Source organism: Rhinatrema bivittatum, chromosome 8, assembly GCF_901001135.1.
Source record: "Rhinatrema bivittatum chromosome 8, aRhiBiv1.1, whole genome shotgun sequence".
In the NCBI taxonomy this organism is placed as follows: Eukaryota; Metazoa; Chordata; class Amphibia; order Gymnophiona; family Rhinatrematidae; genus Rhinatrema; species Rhinatrema bivittatum.
In genome coordinates, this window is record NC_042622.1 from 9,614,609 (window position 1) to 9,639,898 (window position 25,290).

Here is a 25,290-nt window from a genome sequence, read left to right on the forward strand (position 1 = left end):
CGGAAATGTTTTCTTCGTTTTGCACGGGATGAGAAGACTCGGATCGTCTTCATGCCCATGTCAGGATTTCATCTTCTCATAGGGCAGGATCTTGTCCCTTTTCCTCGTTTCTGCCGGTGCTTTAAAGGAGACCGGGCCGAAACCGAGTCCTCCTCGCGCGACCAGGGCTGCAAACATCTGGAATCCGGGCGGGCGGGGGGCGGAGCGCTGCCCCCCTCCGGGTTTCTTTCAGGCCGACGAGTGCCACCGGGCTCGGGGAGCTGTCTGCCCTTCGCCCCGCGGTTGCCCCTTCCTGCGATCCGGGGCCAGGGTGGATGGCGGCGCTGCTCCTGAAGCGGTTCTTTGTACGGTGAATAGTTCTGCACTTCCTGAAGAGGTGTGGCAGGGGGGCAGGGCTTGCCAAGCAAACAGGTGCATTAAGGAAGAGCTGGCCCCCGGCTCCTTGCCCAGCTGGCCAGGCTCTGTCTGGCATGTGATGCGGAGACTGCAATCCCAGCAGGGCTCAGCAATGCTGGATGGCGGAGAGACGGCGGAAACCCTGCCCCTGCCCCTGCCCGGCCAGCTGCTGGAAGAAGTGCTTTAAGGGCAAAGAGGCCGAGCCTGCCGAGCCGGCCATGCACGCCGAGCCCCGGGGCCCCAGGAGGGTCAGCCTGTACTACGTCGGCCTCTGGGACTTCAGGGCCCGGACGGCAGAGGAAATGAGCTTTGCCAAGGGAGACCTGTTCCAGGTGTCCGCAGCCAGTGGGGACTGGCTGAAGGCGCGCAGACTGGACTCGGCTGGAAGGGTTACCGGGGAAGGTTACGTCCCTTTCAACTACGTGGCCCAGAAGGAGGCGGTGGAGGCCGAATCGTAAGTACTTCGCATTCCGCGCGGAAGCAGGCACAGCTGGCGGGGCCCCGGATCCGCGGGTGCGGAGGCCCCGCGCAGGGAGATGTCCTGTTCAGCCCAGGCACGGCTGAATCCTCGGCACAGGGGCTCAGGGCTGCTGCATCGGACCACCCTTCAGGCAGTGTGAACGAGCCCCTCGCACCTTTCTGGGGCCGGGGCCGGCTACTCTGTCACCGGGCACGTCTCGAGGGAGGGACTGACATTTCATTGCGTGCTAAATCATTTAGCACGCGTTAAACAAATGAACAGAAAAAATAAAGCCAAAAGGAACCCACCGGCAATGAAATGAAAAGCAAAGCAATGTGTTTCCCTGTACAGAAGGGAGATCCCCCTCCCAGCCGAGCCTCCAGGACCGCAGGACTAGGAGCGTGGGCTTTGTGCAAAGCTGGCCCAGGGTCGCCCGGCAGTAATAAGCATGGCCACTGGCCAGCATTTCCTGAGGGCTCCAGGCTGTGTCTAATGCAGAGGTTGTAGGAGACCCTGCCTGACCTCCACTGTATGGACTGGGTAAGAAGGGAAGTTCACAACAAAATCACTGACACTCGATGTCACCCTCTTAAGAAGTGCAGAGCCTTGAGGAAGAGCCCAGCTCCTGCCTCCCAGAAAAGGCTGCCACAGGCCGGGCTCTTTCCCTGCTGCTGCTGCTCACCCCCCCCTCATATTGTGGGGTTTTTTTTAAAGTTTGAAATCAAGTTTCTCAGATTTTATTTTTGCAGCTTTGACTTTTTGGACCATTGAGGGTTGGCTCAGTAAGTTCCTTGCTGAATCTGCACCACTGCGTGGCAGGGCTCTTCCGCGTCAGGTAGACTGGGTGCGTTCAGGCCCACATGTTGGCACCTCTGGTGCCACATTTTAATAGACGGATGCCAGAGCATGGCCACCGCTGCCGTGGCACCGTGTGGCTTCTCTAGCGGCGCTGGCCCTGCCACAGGAATTAGAGTTTTAAATGCAAATTTTAAAAGCATTATTTGAGCAAAAACTATCATATGCTTATGTAAGTAGCCATATTCTGCATTTTATAAAAGCCACAAGTACCTACGTGTATTCACTTTCGCTGGCAAATACACGCATCCAAAAAAGAGGCAGTCTAGCACTGTTCCGGGGCGAGGCCGATATGTGCACACCTACCTTGCTATTTTCAAAGACACATACACGTGCACCTTCTCCAGCTAATTATCTGGCATAAATGAATATAAACATCTGTATTGTGTAGTACTGACTGGGGAGCAGTTCGGGGTAAACTGGGGGTGATTTCAGGCTGAAGAGCCAGGACGGGCTTGATGGCCTGCAGAATGGGCAACCTGGTGCATTAATTGATAAAACTGGTCATTTCCTCAGCGTGGGCAAGTTATGTGTGCGGATCAGGACTCGCGCAAGGAAGTCCCTGCTTACTTTCATGCGTATATTATATGTGCGTAGATGTTTAAAATAGGTGGCTGAAGTATGTGCATTCGGCGCATTGAAATACGCGGTTACAATTCCGCACATGCACTCGTGCACAGGCCTACAGGTGTGTGCGGACTGCGAGGCAAGCACGCAGATTTTCTAATGTGCACGTATGTGAAATGAGCAGGTCATACAATACTATACTAACATGTGGGCATATGTGTGCGGGTTTCAAAGTGATCCTCTTTATTGTGTGCGTCATTTTATAATCATTTTAATGATTGGGTTTTCTGTTATTTTAAGTCGCCCTGGGTGGCTACAGAAGGAGAAAGTAAATAAGTGAATGAATAGAACTGGAGGTAGGAGGTAGGAAATTCAGCTTCCTCCTGCATGGGAACCCACGGGAGGGGCAGTGCCCCGCAGGACCTGCAGGGAGCGAGGGCTGCAGGAGGGCCCCTGCTGAATTCTCTATATCTGGTGGCTACTATGGGGCCGGCGCCTTAGAGAGGGCAAAATGGCGCCGTAACTTGGGGGTGATGGGGCAGGAGAGGGGTCGTCCCTTTCTCCTCACAACTGAAGTCCGGCCATGGTTGGGTTCAGGGGGTGGCCAACTCCGGTCCTGGAGAGCCACAAATGGGCCTGCTTTTCAGGACACCCACAATGAATATGCAAGAGGTGCATTTCCGCAGACTGGAGGCAGTGCATGCAAATCTATGTCGTGCATAGTCGCCGTGGATAATATCCGGAAAACCAGGCCTGTGTGTGGCCACCCCTGCAATAATTCATTTGAAAGCATAAAAAGTCCCAAAGATTTCAAGAGCTGAGAGGAGGGAGGAGCTAAGTTGGTGGAAGAGGAGCTGCCGGGGCCCTAGGAGTGATGCAGAGCTCCGCCTGTGCTGGGAATTGTTTGCTGCTGGTTCGGTGGGGTTCGCTCCTCTATGCAGTTATTTCTCAGTTTCTTTCATCTAACAGGGTGTGTTAGGTTTGCCCGTTTTCTTCCCACGGGGCCACCTGACCTGGGGTGGGGCTCCAGCTGCTGTCACCTGCAGTGTGCACTGTGCTACCTCCTGCCCGGTGAGATCCTGCAGGTGACCCTGGAAATCTGCATTCCATACAGCGAAGGACTTGGTCTCCTGGGCTGGACAGGGTCCGGGAGTACTGGGCCTGCCTGCAGCTTCTTGTCTTTCTACATTTTTAAAGTGCAGGATGCAGGAGGGAGGTGTCTTCCAGACCCAAGGGAGTTGCACCTTTCTCACAGACACAGAACGGGAAAAATCCTTTCGTAAATGGTCCCCTAAGTCTTGTGATCCATTGTCACTGGCTGAGACTGAGAATCTGTTAGGGAAATGGAGCCCGCACTCAGCCTGTTAGATCCATGGTAAACGAGGGGAGGCAGGGTTACTGAGAGAGAGACTTTCTCCAGCATCACTGAAAGGTGCAATTAGAAAAAATACTTTGTCTTCGTCTGTCCCTAGCTGATATAATTCTTCTCCTGCACCAGGTTCAGTATTTCTGAGTAAAATTATTCCACCTGCTGCAGCTCAAGTGCTGCTCACCCACATAGAAGGGATGTGCTTTCCTTTTCAAAATGAAGTGAAAGAAAAATGCATTAAATTGTATTCGTTTTCCTTAGTTTCATTGTCAAAATTCATCTCCTGCCAAAGAGACACAGCGATCGGGGGCGTAAGAACCGAAGTCCCCCCCAGACTCCCCTCACTCAGTCTGAGGATCTGTAGCGCTCCCCTCACTCAGTCTGAGGATCCGTAGCGCTCCAGGGGCAATCCCAGATCCACCTCCTCTCTTACTAATGCCAGGCAACCCCAAGGTTAAATACCAGCCCAGCAGGGCAGAGGTGGCTGGGGAGCGCTGCAGACCCGGAGGTGGGATACGGGGGCGCCTGGCTGGGTGGAGGCTGCAGTTTTACATTTCTGTGCACCAGCAATGACTTTTTTTTTTTAGATTTTTTTTATATTCCACTTTTTGCTCTTTAAAGTGGATTGCATTCAGGTACTGTAGGGATTTCCCTATCCCCAAAGGGCTTACAATCTAAGTTTTTTTTTTCCCCCAATTTATACTTTATTAAATTTCTTAATACATTTATGAGAGAGAAAAACAAGTGCATTTTGGAATAACATTACCAAAGTTTTAAACATACATAAAAAGAACAAGGAAATTACCTTTCTGTATTACCTCCATCTCAGAAGCCATTCCAAAAATACATTTAGGGAATATTCAGTTTGAACACTTAGAGCCATATTTCTGTTTAACCAGTTACGTTATCCAATGAAAGCTGCTATACGAGCCTCGTCCACCCTCATCAGACAAACTTATTCTTTTGAAATACAACAAGGCATTTACAGGGAAATTTGAGAAAGAAGGTGGCTCCTGAGGAGACCACCCTCTGTCTCGTTGTAAGGAATTGTTTTCTTCTTGATTGCGCGGCCCAGGAGACGTCTGGAAATGCTTGAACTCATTGGCCACAGAAGCTGAAACCTTCATTTTTAAAGTATCTCTGCATTACCACATTTTCTTTCTTGCTCCAAATCAAAAGCCACAATCAGCGTGGCTCTTGTTTGGTTGTCGTCTACTGACGCCTCCAAGAAAGATGTTAGGTTTGGACTTTCAACAGATTATACATCCATACCCCCTTCAGGTGCCTCCCCCACTCTTTTCATATTTGATATACAATATATCTTAGAAATTAACAGATCATTAGATATGCCCAAAATTTCTTTTGCGTATTTCTTAAACAGTTCCTGTGCCGATAATAACCTTGTAAAAGGGAAATTCAGAAACCGTCGATTTTTACTTCTTAAGCTGTTTTCCAGTCCCTCTGTTTGCTTGTATCTTTAATAAAAGTGGCTCCACTTGACTGCAGTGATGTAATCTGTGCTGCCGAGGCTGCACCTGCTTGTTCCACACGTTCAATACGCCTGCCATGATCCTTCAGCATTTCCTTGGTCTCATCAAAGAAATTTGTGGATTGGGCCATAGACAGAGAGAAATTCCTCTCCATCTTTGTAACAGCTTTCCATACATCAGGGAGATTAATATTATCTAGGGATGTGAATCGTTTTTCTGACGATTGAAAATATCCTACGATATTTTCAGACTCGTCAGAAATCGGGGACTCCCCGAAACCGATAGGAAAACCCCATGAAATTGTTTGTGGGGTTCTCTTATCGTTTTGGGGGAGGGCGAGAAAAACGGCACACAAACAACCCCTAAACCCACCCCGACCCTTTAAAACACATCCTTTAGCTTCCCCCACCCTCCCGACCCCGCCCCCAAAACTTTTTAAAAGTACCTGGTGGTCCAGTGGGGGTCCCGGGAGCAATCTCCCCCACTCTCAGGCTGTCAGCTGCCACTAATCAAAATGGCGCCGATGGCCCTTTGCCCTTACCATGTGACTGGGTATCTGTGCCATTGGCTGGCCCCTGTCACATGGTAGGAGTAATGGACGGCCGGCGCCATCTTTAAAAGTGGTGCGGGCTCCTGCATTTGGTTTTTGAAAATACTGCAAAGTCTGTCTGAGGCTGCCCTTTGCTATTATATTTCAGACTTATTAGTAAGGAGTGAGGTATATTTTAATTGCAGTTGTATTATTTATTGATTTTACGTACGTTATTGTATGCCTGACTTTAATGTGTTCTTTAAACTTTTGGTTTAACCAGCAGCCTACAGGCGCAGCAGTACAAATAAACAATTGCAGATAAGAACTAGACAAATGAGAGCGTGTTATGATAAAAAAAAACGTACAAAAGTCAAGATTGACATAACGGAAAACATAATGCACATAGAAACGCAAAACTTTGTAGAACTTCAAAAAAAACAGCCCCAGAAAATACTGAATTTAGATTTCTGACCTACCAAACTAAATAGCAATTTTTCAATATCCGCAATGTCCCTTGTGTGAGTCCTCCTCCAATAAACCATGCTGGGGTTGCCTTTCCACACGGTGCCTATCGTAAACTGGGCCACTGATAACAGTGGGGACACCAGAGCCCTGTGTTTGACCAAGACCCCTGAACCTACCAATCTACCCGGCTGGCCAAGAGCTCTTTCCTGAGTTACAACTGTCTAATATTGATTAACCCTTGGAGAGTCCCAGCACATGTGTATATATGTGCCCAGACCCTCCCCAAAAACTGGGGTTCCCTTCCGCGTAGATATCAGCAAAATAACAGGAACTACTGTAAGTCCTGTGCAGCAACTTCATCATCAAACGGAGACGTTGGGGTAGATGTTCTACCATGCACCAGCGCGTCCATGTGTGCGCGGTTCCCGACGTGTGCACGTGCATGTGCTGATCTTATAGCACGCGCATGTTATAAAACTGGGTGGCCGCGCACGTGTGCGGGAGGCGCGCACAAGACGGGGTGAATTTATGCAAAGTCCGCCCGGTGAAGCATTGCGCCTTCCCCAGTTTCCTGCCAGTCCGTTCCAATTGAGGAGCGGACTGGGAGGGAACTTCCCGAAACCCCTGCCTAACCTCCCTTCCCCTCCCCCTCTCCTCCCCACCCTCTACAACTCGCCCACCCTGGCTCAATTTTTTTGTTCTATTACTCGCTGCTCCTCGGGAGCCCGCCCCTTTGAAGAAGCCCAGGACTTGGGCGCTTACCGGGGTTTACGCGCATGGCCGGGCCCCTTTGAAAATTCGTGCGGCACGTGCCAGGCCCGGCCACGCGCATAAACCCCGGGATTTACACGCACAGGCCTCTTAAAATCCAGCCCTAAGTGCTCAGTGATCCAGAAACATTTCCAGTCCCTCTCAGTAAGTGCAAGGTCTAGATCTTCATTCCATTAATTGATTAAATGTTCGTCAGTGTTTCACCCAAATTTAGTAAGCAATATCCCCCATAAATGATAGACGTACCTCAGGCCGTGGCATCTAAATCAATAAAACACATTTGTTAGGGGGCCACAAAGGATTAGAAATATTAACTGGATGAACGAAACTATTGTGCAAGTGAAAGTATTGTGCCATTGACCAGCCTTCCAGGTCGACTACTTCCTTAGTTCCTCGAAGGACTTAAGCCCGTATCATCAATTTGTAACTTATCATTAAAATCATCCATTGTACCTGGAGACTGGAGGGTGGCCAGTGTAACCCCAATATTTAAAAAGGGCTCCAGGGGCGATCCGGGAAACTACAGACCGGTTAGCCTGACTTCAGTGCCAGGAAAAATAGTGGAAAGTGTTCTAAACATCAAAATCACAGAACATATAGAAAGACATGGTTTAATGGAACCAAGTCAGCATGGCTTTACCCAGGGCAAGTCTTGCCTCACAAATCTGCTTCACTTTTTTGAAGGAGTTAATAAACATGTGGATAAAGGTGAACCGATAGATGTAGTGTACTTGGATTTTCAGAAGGCGTTTGACAAAGTTCCTCATGAGAGGCTTCTAGGAAAAGTAAAAAGTCATGGGATAGGAGGCGATGTCCTTTCGTGGATTGCAAACTGGTTAAAAGACAGGAAACAGAGTAGGATTAAATGGGCAATTTTCTCAGTGGAAGGGAGTGGACAGTGGAGTGCCTCAGGGTTCTGTATTGGGACCCTTACTGTTCAATATATTTATAAATGATCTGGAAAGAAATACGACGAGTGCGATAATCAAATTTGCAGATGATTCAAATTTGTTCAGAGTAGTTAAATCACAAGCGGATTGTGATAAATTGCAGGAAGACCTTGTGAGGCTGGAATATTGGGCATCTAAATGGCAGATGAAATTTAATGTGGACAAGTGCAAGGTGATGCATATAGGGAAAAATAACCCATGCTATAATTACACAATGTTAGGTTCCATATTAGGTGCTACCACCCAGGAAAAAGATCTAGGCATCATAGTGGATAATACATTGAAATCATCAGCTCAGTGTGCTGCGGCAGTCAAAAAAGCAAACAATGTTGGGAATTATTAGAAAGGGAATGGTTACAAACTCTAGTTAAGTAGCTGAAAATCTAACAATCACAAGTCCATGGCATACAGTTTAACATATTGTCTTACTGCCCTCCCAAATTGGCTGTTTTTCAAACGAAAGTTTTTTCTCAGGGGATGCTACTTCAGTTATACAGTGTATGATCCCATTTTTTCTGTAATTGAACCAACAGTGGCTAATCCAGGCTACAAGTACCTGGCAAGTACCCAAACAGTAAATAAATCCCTTGCTACTAATGCCAGTAATAAGCAGTGGCTATTCTGTAAAGCAGCTTGATTGATAGCAGTGTATGGACTTCTCTTCCAGGAACCTGTACAAGCCTTTTCTAAAGGCAGCTACACTAACTTCCTTAACCACATCTTCTGGCAATGAATTTCAGAGCTTAATTGTGCATTGACTGAAAAAGAATGTTCTCTGATTTGTTTTAAATGAGCTACTTGCTAACTTAATTGCATGTCCCCTAGTAATTGTGGTAACTGAAAGAATAAATAACCGATTCACATCTACCCGTTCTAGACCTCTCATGATTTTAAACACCTCTATCATATCCCCCCTCAGTCGTCTCTTCTCCAAGCTGAAAAGTCCTAACCTCTTTAGTCTTTCCTCATAGGGGAGCTGTTCCATTCCCCTTTATCATTTTGGTTGCCCTTCTCTGTACCTTCTCCATCACAATTATATCTTTTTTGAGATGCAGCGACCAGAATTGTACACAGTATTCAAGGTGCGGTCTCACCATGGAGCGATACAGAGGCATTATGACATTTTCCGTTTTATTCACCATTCCCTTCCTAATTTTTTTTGACTGCTGTAGTACACTGAGCCAATGATTTCAATGTATTGTTTACTATGATGCCCAGACCTTTTTCCTGGGTGATAACTCATAATATGGAACCTAACTTTATGTAACTACAATGTGGATTACTTTTCCCTATGTGCATCACCTTGCACTTGTCCATGTTAAATTTCATCTGCCATTTGGATTCCCAATCTTCCAGTCTTGCAAGGTCCTCCTGCAATTTATCACAATCCCCTTGTGATTTAACTACTCTGAATAATTTTGTATCATCTGCAAATGTGATCACCTCACTTGTTGTTCCACTTTCCAGAAAATGTATACATATATTAAAAAGCAATAAAGCATCAATCCAAGTACAAATCCCTGAGACACTCCACTGTTTACCCTTTTCCACTGAGAAAATTGACCATTTAATCCTACTCTCTGTTTCCTGTCTTTTAACCAGTTTGCAATTCACAAAAAAGACATCTGCTTCTACACCATGAGTTTTTAGTTTTCTTAGAAGCCTCTCATGGGGGTCTTTGTCAAACGCCTTCTGAAAATCCAAATAGACTAAATCTACTAGCTCACTTTTATCCACAGGTTTATTAACTCATTCAAAAAATATAGCAGATTGGTGAGGCAAGACTTACTTTGGGTTAATCCATACTGGTTGTGTTCCATTAAACCATGTCTTTCTATATGTTCTGTGATCTTGTTCTTTAGAATAGTTTCCATGATTTTTCCTGGCACTGAAGTCAGGCTAACCGGTCTCTAGTTTCCCGGATCGCCCCTGGAGCCCTTTTTAAATATTGGGGTTACATTGGCCACCCTCCAGTCTTCAGGTACAATGGATGATTTAATGACAAGTTACAAATTATTAGTAATAGATCTGAAATTTCATTGTTAAGTTCTTTCAGAACCCTGGAGGGTATACCATCTGATCCGGGCATTTTTCTACTCTTCATTTTGTCAATCTAGCCTACTACCTCTTGTAGATTTACTATGATTTGGCTCAGTTCATCTGAATCATCACCCTTGTAAACAGTTTCTGAATGGATATCCCCCAACATCCTCATCAGTAAATACCAAAGCAAAGAATTTATTTAGTTTTTCCCTGAAAGCCTTATCTTGCCTAAGATAAGACCATGGCAGACAGGGTGATGGATGCCTGGAATTCCCTTCCGGAGGAGTTGGTGAGAGCAAAAACAATGAATAAATTCAAAAGGACATGGGATAAACACTGTGGATCCCTAAAGACTAGTGGATGGAAATAAAGGGGGTAACCTGTACGGAGCAGCAGTTACTGCCCTTAACAGAAGGCATGGGGGTAACCTGCACGGAGCGGCAGTTACTACCCTTAACAGAAACATGGGGGTAACCTGCACGGAGCGGCAGTTACTACCCTTAACAGAAACATGGGGGTAACCTGCACGGAGAGGCAGTTACTACCCTTAACAGAAACATGGGGGTAACCTGCACGGAGCGGCAGTTACTACCCTTAATGGTAACATGGGGGGAACCTGCATGGTGCGGAAGTTACTACCCTTAACAGAAACGTGGGGGTAACCTGTACTACAGTAAGAAACTTGCTAGGCAGACTGGATGGACCATTTTGTCTTTTTCTGTTGTCAATATTATGTTAAGTGCCCCTTTAACCCCTTGATCATCTAACGGTTCAACCGACTCCCTCACAGGCTTACTATTTCAGATATATTTTTATGAGTTTTTGTCTCTAAAGCCAGCTTCTTGTCATATCCTGTCTTAGCCTCTCTTATTAATGTTTTACATTTAACATGCCAATACCTATTGTTTTTCCTGTTTTCTTCAGATGGATCCTTCTTCTAATTTTTGAAGGAAGTTCTTTTATCTAAAATAGCCTCTTTCACTTTGCCTTTTAACCATGCAAAGTTGTAAAATCTTGTCAATAATATTCGTTTCAGAGTTTATCAAAGAAATGGCACATTCAGCTCGGTGTTTGCCTTTTTTTGTAGAGAAGAGAGATAGTTGCATCAGCAAGGAGAGAAGTAAACATTTCCTGTTCAATTAAATAATCATAAAAGGGGAAACCTCTGCCAGAAATGTTTTATAAAAGTCAAGGTGGTAACCATCAGGTCCTGGACATTTACCAATGGGAAGAGCAGATACTGCAGCCTGCATTTCAGATAGTGTAATGGGCACAGAAAGTTTCTCTGTGTCAACAAAGGAAGTTTGTGGTAAGTGGAGAGGGTTCTAATAGCGATGTGGTCACCTTCCTCAGAGGCAGCATATAAAGTGGCAAAATGCTGCACAAAAGCCATTTCAGTTTCAGAAAAAGTGCATTTGAGACAACCCACCCCGTCTTTGATAGAAGCAATTATAGTACCACCAGCCCTTTTGTTGACAGCAGTGGACAAAAATGCATCTGCCTTGTGACCATGTTCATATAATTTTACTCTGGTAAACCTTAGGGCTCTTTCTTTTCTGTCAACTTCTTGTGATTTTAATTCAGCTCGGACTCTTTCCGGGGCTTGTAGTGTCTTAGGAGAACAAGTCACCTTCTGTTTAAAATCCAGAGCAGCCTGATTGATTAAATTATATGTATGCAAGTGGCTGGTGTATGCAATAATTCACCCTCTGGGAAAAGATTCCCATCGCAATGCTGAGTTACACTCTGTTTCCGGATGAAATTCAGTATATTCAGAAATAGCTTCAACTACCATCCCTTTAAATCGGTTATTTCCCAATAGTGAAGTGTTCAGACATCATGCTAAGTCTGAGAGCCATATTGGATGGTGATCAGATTGGCTACAGGACAGGATGTCCATCCTGGAAGATATGGAGCTCACAGTGGCTGTACAGAAAAAATAATCCATGCAGCCTGTGGGAACAATGAGTGAAGGCCCGATCCAAATGGTTATGATCCCTGCAAATGTCTTAACATAAAAGTATTTACCAGTTTTTTATACTCAAGGGTAGGAGGGAAGATTTCCCAGGAAGGAGATGACCTGTCCAGACGTTCCAGTCCCCTCTATAATCAACTTCATAGAGCCCAAGACTGATAGATTGTCTCTAAGAATAGTAAAGAATACCTCACTGCTGGAATCAGGGTCATAAATATTCACCAAAGCAAAATAAAAAGGTATCATAAGTACAACATGAAATAACAGCTATAGAGTGAGTGACCACAAGGGGAAATTGTTTATCTATTAACATACGTATCCCGGCTATGTACATTGAAGGAAGTGAGTGACCACTAGGGGAAATTGTTTATCTATTAACATACGTATCCCAGCTATGTACATTGAAGGAAGTGTGTCATAATTGCCCAATCCATCCATATTGTGATTTCTTGTGTTCAGTTTTATGCTGGAGGACATATGGACTGTAGTGTTCCTAGCATAGTGCAGGCGAGGAAATGGTTTCCACATTCAGTGTCAGTACAATAATCCGAAAACTCATTCTACTGACAGGGAAAGAAGAGCATCTGTTGAGCACTCATGTAACAAGAGTGTATACAATACCCATCTTCATATAAAAATAAACATTCAGAGAATGGTTCTACCTCTAGGTCCAGGGGACTCAGATAAGTGTAATCCAGAAAAAAAGTGAATTATAGATCCCATTCTATTTATGATGTAGTAATTGATAGATCCTACCCAAATGTCTTATAATAATGCTAAAATAACAGTAACCTTAAGCAACTGTATTCAAATCAATTTATTTGTATTTACCATACCTTACTAAATACCTTTAAATCATGCATGCGTCCATGTGCTTGAGGGAGTTTTCAGACATCTCTCTCAGACTACCTTAAAGGACAAAGCACAACTATCCCGCCTGGTCCTCCTTAAGGGGGAAACCGCAGGGAATCACCAGAGCATAAGACCTCAGGACCTAGAAGGCTTAGGGATCATGGAGAGAAGACAGTCTGGTCCCTGCTATTGTAACACTCCCCTGACCGCTTGCCTTGCGGGCGTTCCTGAGTCCGGGACTGACCTCCTGGGAGCCCCGCTAGGGCAGACTCCATCCTTCCTCGCGTTCTTGGCGCCTGGTACCTCCACCTGGGGAAGAAGGAGTTAGTGGGTGAGATCTCCCGCCCTTCACCCCAGGAAACAATGGGACTGTGAACAAGGCTGGAGGTATGTACCAATATATACAGGTTCATTAGACTATATAATTCTATACATTTCTACATGGCTAATGGGATGTCAAACAGCACACACACATCTACTCGTGGTTCATAGTCTCAGGCCACACAACTATATACATTTCTACATGGCTAATGGGATGTCAAACAGCACACACATATCTACTCGTGGTTCATAGTCTCAGGCCACACAAGTATATACATTTCTACATGGCTAATGGGATGTCAAACAGCACACACATATCTACTCGTGGTTCATAGTCTCAGGCCACACAAGTATATACATTTCTACATGGCTAATGGGATGTCAAACAGTACACACACATCTACTCGAGGTTCATAGTCTCAGGCCACACAACTATATACATTTCTACATGGCTAATGGGATGTCAAACAGCACACACACATCTACTCGTGGTTCATAGTCTCAGGCCACACAAGTATATACATTTCTACATGGCTAATGGGATGTCAAACAGTACACACACATCTACTCGAGGTTCATAGTCTCAGGCCACACAACTATATACATTTCTACATGGCTAATGGGATGTCAAACAGTACACACACATCTACTCGAGGTTCATAGTCTCAGGCCACACAACTATATACATTTCTACATGGCTAATGGGATGTCAAACAGCACACACACATCTACTCGAGGTTCATAGTCTCAGGCCACACAACTATATACATTTCTACATGGCTAATGGGATGTCAAACAGCACACACACATCTACTCGAGGTTCATAGTCTCAGGCCACACAACTATATACATTTCTACATGGCTAATGGGATGTCAAACAGCACACACACATCTACTCGAGGTTCATAGTCTCAGGCCACACAACTATATACATTTCTACATGGCTAATGGGATGTCAAACAGTACCCACATCTACTCGAGGTTCATAGTCTCAGGCCACACAACTATATACATTTCTACATGGCTAATGGGATGTCAAACAGCACACACACATCTACTCGAGGTTCATAGTCTCAGGCCACACAACTATATACATTTCTACATGGCTAATGGGATGTCAAACAGCACACACACATCTACTCGAGGTTCATAGTCTCAGGCCACACAACTATATACATTTCTACATGGCTAATGGGATGTCAAACAGTACCCACATCTACTCGAGGTTCATAGTCTCAGGCCACACAACTATATACATTTCTACATGGCTAATGGGATGTCAAACAGCACACACACATCTACTCGAGGTTCATAGTCTCAGGCCACACAACTATATACATTTCTACATGGCTAATGGGATGTCAAACAGCACACACACATCTACTCGAGGTTCATAGTCTCAGGCCACACAACTATATACATTTCTACATGGCTAATGGGATGTCAAACAGCACACACACATCTACTCGAGGTTCATAGTCTCAGGCCACACAACTATATACATTTCTACATGGCTAATGGGATGTCAAACAGTACCCACATCTACTCGAGGTTCATAGTCTCAGGCCACACAACTATATACATTTCTACATGGCTAATGGGATGTCAAACAGCACACACACATCTACTCGTGGTTCATAGTCTCAGGCCACACAACTATATACATTTCTACATGGCTAATGGGATGTCAAACAGTACCCACATCTACTCGAGGTTCATAGTCTCAGGCCACACAACTATATACATTTCTACATGGCTAATGGGATGTCAAACAGCACACACACATCTACTCGAGGTTCATAGTCTCAGGCCACACAACTATATACATTTCTACAAGATAGCCAGAACATTTAGTATTTGGCAATTTTGGGGTTGTTGGCACCCACATATCACCATATAGGATAGAAGAGACCTCCTGAGTTCTCACTTAATCAAGTGTTGTTATTATCCTATCCTCCCCCTTTTTTCCCCAAGTCTCACCCATGTGAAAAGTTGCAACTGGGCTGGTGGTGGGCAGTGTTGTAAATTGTAATACATTTGGTAATTGCAGTGCTTAATAGGAATATTTTGAGATTATTTTTAAATGATCGTTGTATGTTCCAGTTTTTCAGATTGTACGAGATGGTGGTTGAACTATATATGTAAAGTACGGACTGAACTGGTGTGGTCCGGTCTTGTGGAAGACATTGTTTCAGCGGTTTTATGTGAATGGCGTAGTAACATATCCCCTGAAGAAGCCTGTGTGGGGCGAAACAAGGGACCTTGTTGGGATTTTTTGATTCGGGATATGGTGTGACAGGGTGGGATATGGTTAATGGGTGCTTGTGTCTAGTGGGAATTTTAGATGTTGATTTTAAATGTGTGTTGAGTGTATGATGTATGAGTATTGAGATGCGTGGAGGAAATATTGTGAAAATAAGACAAATGTTTCTCTGTATTTTTTGATATATGTAATATGATGGGATATATGATGGTATTTTTGAATATTGTTCAAACCATTTTTGTAATTTCTATATATTTAAACGCTGGCATATAGAATGAAATAATAAAGTCTTAGATTTTTCTAGCTATATGGTTGTTGGAGACTGGGAAATATTGAACAATTTAGTGTATTAGACTAATGTTGCCCCTACATGTGGATGTTGTGTGTTAGGGGGTGTAATATACTCTCTGTGTTATGTACCTGAAACGGTTTCATCTATTCAATGGGCATTTAAGCACCTTCCCAATCTCATTCTGGGTTTCCTGGGCTGGTGGCTCATGTTACGTACTTCATTTAAATGGCGGCATGCTCTTTAACCTCCATCTCCCTTGGGAGGTGGGTTTCACTCTTATAAAAGACTGTGTATTGCCTACAGGCTCCTGAGATTAAGGTGACTGCTGCATTGTTTGCTTTGCATTTCGTCCTGAAGGCTGGTGCCATTTTGTTTGTTTAATTTCACTGTAAATAAAGAGCACTGAAGCACAGGCAGAGTCCACTGGTGGTTTCCTCTGGCTGTGCCCAAGCCACTGACCACTCGAGCTACCACACACTTATTAGTAAAAACTTGGTGGGATCTCAGCCTTGTGGCACCTACCAGGCTGGCAGCATCACGGAAGTCCTGTTACGTTGCATTTTATATTATCTATTTTAATGTGGATTATTGGAACATTGATTTGATTTATCATGCATCCAGGCTCAGGGCAATCGGTCAATCACATGGTTCCCCACAACTCTCTGGAGAGAGACGGAATTCAAAATATTAAAACTGTACAGCATGTCTAGATCATTTCTGAAACGACGTGACCTGTAAAGGTGGAGAGTATTTATCCTACTCTTGATCTATTTGTAACCATGTACACTGGGTGCCAGACCCAGTTCTGCTTGGCACAACTTCCCTACCTGACATCCAGGTGAGCTAACAACCAGAGCAGAAGACAGAAGTCTCTTATTATTCCTCTAAAGCCGAATGCAGGTCCCTGATTCCGTTCTGTAAGAAATCTCCACCGGCTGGATCTGGATGCCGGTGGCTGTCCTCAGATACTTACCCTGCTGCAGCATACAAGGAGCTACTGGTGACGGGCACTTAGCCAGGCAATGGTGTCACTGCCATCCCTGGCTCAGCGCTGCTGTGGTGACTTTCATTTGTCAACATGGAAATAGCACGTCACAAGGCTGGATTTAGTTAGCCGGCAAAGGAACCGTGTGATTGCTGACTGCTTGGTTGAATATGCCAAACTGTCCAGCATTTTAAGCTACTAAGGGATGGGGTTTGGTGCTGGAAGCTGCAGGGGTGGGGGAGGGGAGCACTATGCACGCACCTGTCCTCTTATAACTCTCGTTCATATCTTTCCAGATGGTTCTTTGAAAATTTATCCCGCTCAGAAGCTGTGAACAAGCTCCTGTCACCCACCAACAGGACTGGAGCCTTCCTGGTGCGAGGCAGCGAGAAGCAGGGATTCAAATATGTGCTCTCAGGTAGGAAGCAGAGCCTGATGTGTGCCAGGGGTCCAGGCCTATCCCTCTGAGCTCTGCCAGTCAGCTGGCCCTCCTGCCACGGGGCTTACTGGTAACTTATTCACGCCACCAGCCTTGCCTCAGTTCCCTTTCTGACCACATCAGCTCTAACATGTCCCGCAGGGTTTGGGATACTGCTACCGAGTGTTTGAATTCTGCTGCAAAGTAGGAATTTGATTGGGTTAAGAGAAAACAATTATTTAGGTATTAGGAAATCCAGGACTCAGAGCCAAGAACTGAGCAGGTGGACTGTGGTGCGATGCCAGGATGAGGAGCACTTTACCGATACCAAACCAAAGCTTAACATAGCAATACAGCGAATGACAGCAGACAGAGACCAAAAAGCTCCATCCAGTCTACCCATCAAAATGTTTAAAAGTTTTTATTATGGAAGTAGCAGCTGCCGCTCCATGCAGGTTTCCCTCAAACCTTCTGTTAAGGGTATAAGCAGCTGCCACTCTGTCCAGGTTACCCCCCAAGTCTTCTGTTAAGGGTATAAACAGCTGCCACTCTGTCCAGGTTACCCCCGAGTCTTCTGTTAAGGGTATAAACAGCTGCCGCTCTGTCCAGGTTACCCCCGAGTCTTCTGTTAAGGGTAGTAACAGCTACCTCTCCGTGTAGGCTTGTTCTGAGTGACTGCAGTAACTGCAGTTTAACTGGATCTAAGACCAGAGTTCTCCCTGCAGCGTGCTGAGATGGTGGCTGCAGTAGAGGACACCAATGACCATGGCTCAGTAATAGATAAATAGGGACAGTGGTAATGTTCTGAAACAAAAGGCAGAACCAGGTCATGGCCACCAGCGGGCTTCACCTTCCACTCCAGCTGCAATGGGGAAGAGTAAGGAAGGTCAGAAAGGTTGCAGGTCAGTGGCCTGGCAGAAATCACCACTGAATAGGGAAACGTGATGCCACTGCCTCAGAGTTTTTCCACCTTCAACCTCACTCCCAGTCCTGACACCTGGAATGTTTAAACGTGCTTTTGTTTTATGGGTGTAGAGAGCACAGTGAAAGAGGCCAGGTGATCTCTTACATTACTGACTCACACGCATGAGACATCACTTCCTTCGTTTCTGCCTCTTGGGTGAGAGAGAAACCATTCAAGAAGGAGCTGTCATTGAATGACAGAAGTCTGAAGCTATTGGCAATCCTTTAGTGTGTAATGTGCAAAGCACGCCCTCTAGTGTCAGCTGGAGGGACAGCTCACACTCCTTGTATCTCCCCGTGCAATAGGTGTGCGCCTTGTTGGGAAGATGCTCTGTACTAGCAGTGCTTGGAAGGATTACATTTCATGCTACGTAATGGAAGAGGCAGAGATCAGTCTTCTCATTGTGCAATAGATGTGCGCCTTGGTGGGAAGATGCTCTGTACTAGCAGTGCTTGGAAGGATTACATTTCATGCTACGTAATGGAAGAGGCAGAGATCAGTCTTCTCATTGTGCAATAGATGTGCGCCTTGGTGGGAAGATGCTCTGTACTAGCAGTGCTTGGAAGGATTACATTTCATGCTACGTAATGGAAGAGGCAGAGATCAGTCTTCCCCTAGTCAGGGAGGCACATGGCAAATGAAACAAAAGACAAATTGTAATGTGTGTGTTGTGGGAGATTAGATATAGAAATGGGTATACAGGCATTGATTTTCTGATTTCCATTCACACCCTGGAATTTCTAGTTCGTCATGAAGAATCTGTGAAACACTACAAGGTCTTTCAGAACAGCCAAGAAGAATTCCATGTGAACACCAAATCCACGTTTAAGAGACTTGACGACCTTATTGAGTACTATAAGAGCACAAGCCTCTCTCACGGCTTGTTCTTGACCACTCCTTGTGTGAAGGTAACTGCATTGCATGCCATTGAGATGCATGGAGGTGAATGGTTTGGTTAGGAGGGGGATGACTGAAGTCTGTGGGTTGGAAGGGTGAGTAAACTTTCTAGCCCTAAGCCCTTGAGGCTCTGTGGTCTGAACTTTCATGAAAAATTGCTGAGACTTTCATCTGTGGATGTGGAGCTCACGTCCCCCTGATAACCCTTGCTCTTCAATGTTTTATCTTGCAATAAAAATGTCTAGCACTAGCATGAAATTTAAAACAGAAATCACACGTATCTTCCAGCAAACAGCACCTCACTTATCCAGACAAATAGTTATGCAGCTAGAATTTAGCTGGACATGAGCCGATAACTTCAGGTGCACCTGTAAGAACATTGGCTGAAGGTAATCCCGGAAATGTCAGGCTGGGCTGAAGTGGAGGTTTTCCCCTTTCAGATTATGTTGTCACTTCAGTTAAAGTGACACAAAGTCCCTCCATTACCAGGCCCTCTGTGAAGTAACGCACAGACCCTGCGAATCATCACTCAGGACCTGGACAGCAAGCCTGCCATAGCAACCCAGCATTAACTCCCCGAACTCAAACAGCACCAGCCCTGAGCTGCAAATACAAGCTGGACCTCTGCAGATCCCTAGCCAGAGCCTGCCTCCCCGCGGGCAGAATCCCTCACCTGCGTCCCCCATAGAGAACACAGAGAGACCCGCACCGCGGACAGGAGAAGGGATCACAGACTGGAAATATCAATATGCAGATGAAAACTGAATTCTGCTTTCCTCTTCAGTCCCCCCTCCCTTCTTCCTGTTCCCTGCAGATAGGACAAGAGAGGAGAAGGGCCTGGATCAGGGAGGGCTCCTCTTTGCTTTGCACTGCTCCCTCTGCACCAGGCTCACATCCACCTCATCCAGTTCCATGCAGGCTGCCTGGGAGGTGGGAGCAGGAAGCAGAGGGCTGATCTCTGTTGCTGAGATTTGGGGGTAGAGCATTGGGTGCTTATGCCCAAAGGTAAAAGCAGCCTTACTGAGGACGCCCCCTTGCGATTGACACCTGGGGCAGTCACCCCCCTTTGTCCACCTCTGCTTCCAATTGGCAGATCCTAAGACTCGTACTTTTCTCCTGTTTCTCTCCAGGCATAGCTTGGCGTCTTCTATTACTTCCCTTTCTTATAACCGTTGAACCTTCAGCTCCTGGACTTTGGATTTATAATTCTGCTCCTTTTTTTCAAACATAAGAACATAAGAACATGCTATACCGGGTCAGACCAAGAGTCCATCAAGCCCAGCATCCTGTTTCCAACAGTGGCCAATCCAGGCCATAAGAACCTGGCAATTACCCAAACATTAGATAGATCTCAAGCTACTATTGCTCATTAATTACCTTCATAGCAGTTTATGGATTTATCCTCTAGGAACTTATCCAAACCTTTTTTAAACCCAGTCACACTAACTGCTGTGACCACATCCTCTGGCAATGAATTCCAGAGCTTACCGATGTGCTGAGGGAAACCTTGCTTTCAGCTCATGCCAGGCTTCCTGGGACTCTGCCCTGTCCTTGTTACCAGTTTATTTCTGCTTTTTTGCCACTTTGAAGTGGATTACACTCAGGTACTGTAGGTATCTTCCTACCCCCCATCTGTAGCTGAGCAATGGAGGATAAGGTGACAGGGCAGGGTTCCTCGCTGGTGTCCTTTCCTTCCAGCAGGAAGCCGTCTCTGCTTGCAGACTTTCTTGTAATTCTGCCGTCCTGTGGCTGTGGAAGAGCTCCCTCCTTCTGGGCAGCTGACTGGCCCTTTCTTCCAGCTGTGGCCGGGCTCGCTCACCCTCCTGGAGGTTACCTGAAAACTCCAGCATCTTCCCTTCCACTCTCCTCCTCTCACTGGTTAGTGAAACCCACCAGAAAGTGCTTTAAGTGCCCCCACTGTTTCCCTTCTTCCCATAAACCCTCCCGTAGGTGAGTCCTGTACGACTGAGGGCATTCTCTCTTCCTCTCTCCCTCCAGCAAGCCTTGACTTCGGTTTCTGCCCCGCTCTCTTCACTTTCTACCTCTCCCTAGAGTCGGTGACGTTGGGGCCTAATTCTCTCGGGTCCTTCTCGGTTTTCTCCCGGGGACCCAGATTCCTTTCCATACCTCAGCGACGTCTGATTCCCCACTCCACTGAGGACAAGGCTCTCTTACCACAAACCTCAACAATTTCACCCCAACGGGTTCGGTCGGACGTTCCCCCGAACCCCCACGCTCCTGCCTCGTGCAACGACCTGATCCACTGCACCCCTGGGAGGGTGACCCAGCAAATCCCCCTAAAACCAGGCGGACTTCAGCCTTTCCAGTTTCCCTCTGGTGCTCAGAGCTTGCAGGCAGTGGCAGGACCCCCCTACCCCAGGCCTCCTGACCCCACACAGCTCTCGCCCTCTGTGGGATGGAAGGAGGACGGGGCTCCTGCACAGCTTTAACAGGGAAAAACACTCGGACCCCCTGCGAGCTTGGCTTTCCAGCACCATGCGTTGCTCGGGCAGTGCTGCTCGTCCTCCTCATTCTCCCCTCCTTCACCCACTGACCTTCCTCCTTCAGATTCCCCACTCCACCCCCTTCACAGCAGGCGGGCACTGCTCCTGCACACATCAGCTCTGTAGTGACTGAGTGCACTCCTCTTCCCCCGTCCTTCACGCTCAGGCGTTTCCTGACCAGCATCCCACCCCTTTCCTTTTTCCAAAACCCCCAAATAGCTTTTCACTCAAGGACTTCGTTCCCCGACTATTTCATCCAAGTCCCCTTTCCAAAGTACTTGTCCAGTTCTGCGGATTTTTCTGTGCCTTGCGATCCTCTCCCACGCGCCCCGGTATAGGCTGCACCGCATGCTTTTACTTCTGGACCTTTGATCCCAGGGCTTCTCGGTCTTTCCTCTAAGCACTGACCTAGGGGAAGAGAAGCAAAGTCCAGAGACAGGAGGAAAGCCCTGCCACAACCACTACACTCCTGGGACTCTGCGAGTGCTGCTTTCTAGAGATCTCTTATTTCACTTTTGCCCCTTTTTACTGCACTGGGGCTGTGATTCCTGCTTTCCCTATAGGCCCAGTCTCTCCCCCTCCCAAATTATGCAGAGAGCAGTGAAACCTTATGGCAGTGCAGAAAACCGCATCCTCCAGCGCTCCCTCCCCTGCCATCCTCCAGCGCTCCCTGAAAAAACTCCCCCGCCATCCTCCAGCGCTCCCTGAAAAACCTCCCCCCGCCATCCTCCAGCGCTCCCCGAAAAACCTCCCCCCGCCATCCTCCAGCGCTCCCTGAAAAACCTCCCCCGCCATCCTCCAGCGCTCCCTGAAAAACCTCCCCCCATCCTCCAGCGCTCCCTGAAAAACCTCCCCCCGCCATCCTCCAGCGCTCCCCGAAAAAACTCCCCCGCCATCCTCCAGCGCTCCCTGAAAAAACTCCCCCGCCATCCTCCAGCGCTCCCTGAAAAACCTCCCCCCGCCATCCTCCAGCGCTCCCCGAAAAAACTCCCCCGCCATCCTCCAGCGCTCCCTGAAAAAAATCCCCCTTTTTTCTTTTCTTCAGGCAAGAAAGGAGCACAGTAAACAAGACGAGAGAGAAGGCAGGAGAAAAAGGAAAAAAATCTTCTGTCTCCTCCCGTGCAACGCCGCATCTCCACGACTCCAGGCCCTCTGGGTTAGATACCCTTACCCTTACCCTTACCACCAGCAAGGCATGTTAGTGCCTTTCAGCCTTCACCTGCCCTCTTGTCACACTGGCCAAGCACCTGCCCCAGGTACGCTCTTACCAGAGCAAAGAAAAGCAGAGGCCTCGTGAGCTTCCCACAGCTCCCACCGTCTGGTTTGGTCACCGTTTTACTGCCTCTCCCCCCCCCCGTCTGACCATCTACAATCCCCCTTTCTGCTACTGCGGCCGGCTCCAATCCCTTTGTGTCCTAGGTCTCTGGTCCCACTGCTGCCCTCATGGTGTGATAAAAGCCACCGGACTGGCTCTGGACAGAAAACTCCTCTCAAGCAGAAGGTGCATTCGGGCTGCTTCCCTCAGCAGCACGGCCACCACACGTGCACAGTCTGCTCGCCTTAGCAGTTTAGGATAGCCCTGGCCTCAGGTTTCGGGCTGCCAGCAGAACTAGTCTCTTCTCACTTTAGCTTGCCCTGTCCGAGGATTGGGGCTCTCAGACACTCTCCTGGTGCCGGACAATGGCTTCTTTCCCAAGCGGCTTCTGGGCTCTGCTTGTTTTCCTCTTTCTTCCAAGGTGTGGCTCTTCACCCAGAGTCCCCTGCGAGGCTGGTTCTTAAGGAGGACTGGGCCAGAGAGCTGTGGCCAGCCCCTTAATGGTGTTCTTAGGAAGTGTCCTATAACTGCCTCACAAAAACATTTTTAAAAAAACTCAAAAAGGGGATGTAAGTTCCATGTAAGCATTCAGTTGTGTGGATTCATATCCATATATGAAAGTCTCCAAAACTTGTTTCATGAAATTTGAATAAACCATGAAGCTCTTAAGGGTTTAGTGTGCAGGTACTGTGTGTGTGTATGTATGTATATATATGTGTGTATGTGTGTGTGTGTGTGTGTATGTATATATATGTGTGTATGTGTGTGTGTGTGTATGTATATATATGTGTGTATGTGTGTATATGTGTGTGTGTGTATATGTGTATGTGTATGTGTGTGTGTGTGTGTATGTATATATATATATACGTTTATTCTTCATTTTCCTACAGCAGTTGTGTGTTTTTGTGTTAGGGTAGGAGGGGGGGGTGTGACAGAGGGGATATGACAGAGTCTATAAAATCATGAGTGGGGTTGAGCAGTTATTTATTCTTTCGGACAGTACTCAGACTAGGAACACTCCACGAAACTGTCTGATGTGTAGCAAATTTAAAACGAAATCAAAGTATTTTTTTCACTTGGCACACAATCAAGCTTTGGCATTTGTCATCAGATGTCGTTGAAGCATCTGGCATAGCGGGGTTTAAAAGTGGGTTGGAAGGTTTCTGGAGGAAAAGTCTCTATAAATCGCTGTTAGCCAGGTAGACTTGGGGAAAGCCATCGTTTAACCCTGGGAGTCAGCAATCAGGACTTGGATGTACTCTTTACGTCTGCTGGGACCTGGATTGGCCATTGTTGGAGACAGAATGCTGGGCCTGATGATCCTGTGGTCTGACTCAGCCTGGCACTTCTTAAACTCCTATTGAAGTCTGTGGCAGTAAGTGACGTAGTTAGGAGAATGATGCCACTGAATTCTGTAGAAGTGAATGACATTGAGGTTTATGGATGTGAATGACATAGGAGGAGAGTGATGTCACTGAATTCTCTAGAAGTTAATAACATGGTTAGGAGGGGAATGCCACTGAGGTCTATGGATATGAATGACATAGGATGAGAGTGATGTCACTGAATTCTGTAGAGGTGAATGACATGGTTAGGAGGGGGATGACATTGGGATCTATGGATGTGAATGACATAGGAGGAGAGTGATGCCACTGAATTCTGTAGAGGTGAATGACATGGTTATGAGGGGAATGCCATTGAGGTCTAGGGATGTGAATGACATCAAAGAGTGATGCCACTGAATTCTGTATAGGTGAATGACATGGTTAGGAGAGAAATGCCACTGAGGTCTATGGATGTGAATGACGTAGGAGAGTGATGCCACTGAATTCTGTAGAAGTGAATGACATAGTTAGGAGAGGAATGCCATTGAGGTCTAGGGATGTGAATGACATCAAAGAGTGATGCCACTGAATTCTGTAGAGGTGAATGACATGGTTAGGAGAGGAATGCCACTGAGGTCTATGGATGTGAATGACGTAGGAGAGTGATGCCACTGAATTCTGTAGAGGTAAATGACATGGTTATGAGGGGAATGCCATTGAGATTTATGGACATGAATAACACAGGAGAGTGATGCCACTGAATTCTGTAGAAGTGAATGACATAGTTAGGAGAGGAATGCCATTGAGGTCTAGGGATGTGAATGACATCAAAGAGTGATGCCACTGAATTCTGTAGAGGTGAATGACATGGTTAGGAGGGGAATGCCACTGAGGTCTATGGATGTGAATGACGTAGGAGAGTGATGCCACTGAATTCTGTAGAAGTGAATGACATGGTTAGGAGGGGAATGCCATTGAGGTCTATGGATGTGAATGACATCAAAGAGTGATGCCACTGAATTCTGTAGAAGTGAATGACATGGTTAGGAGGGGAATGCCACTGAGGTCTATGGATGTGAATGACATAGGAGGAGAATGATGCCACTGAATTCTGTAGAGGTGAATGACATGGTTAGGAGAGGAATGCCACTGAGGTCTATGGATGTGAATGACGTAGGAGAGTGATGCCACTGAATTCTGTAGAAGTGAATGACATGGTTAGGAGGGGAATGCCATTGAGGTCTATGGATGTGAATGACATCAAAGAGTGATGCCACTGAA

At 46.5% G+C, this 25,290-nt stretch overlaps 1 protein-coding gene across 1 annotated transcript in view; it reads left to right on the forward strand.

The window, feature by feature from the left end:
* Positions 1–200: 200 nt before the first annotated feature.
* LOC115097768 (protein-tyrosine kinase 6-like) overlaps positions 201–25,290 on the forward strand; it is a 32,213-nt gene continuing 7,123 nt past the window's right edge. Inside the window, exons 1-3 of the mRNA XM_029613796.1 lie at positions 201–850; positions 16,883–17,004; positions 18,713–18,876. Coding sequence (XP_029469656.1) covers positions 516–850; positions 16,883–17,004; positions 18,713–18,876 — 621 coding nt within the window. The 5' untranslated portion in view covers positions 201–515. The remainder of the gene's footprint in view (positions 851–16,882; positions 17,005–18,712; positions 18,877–25,290) is intronic.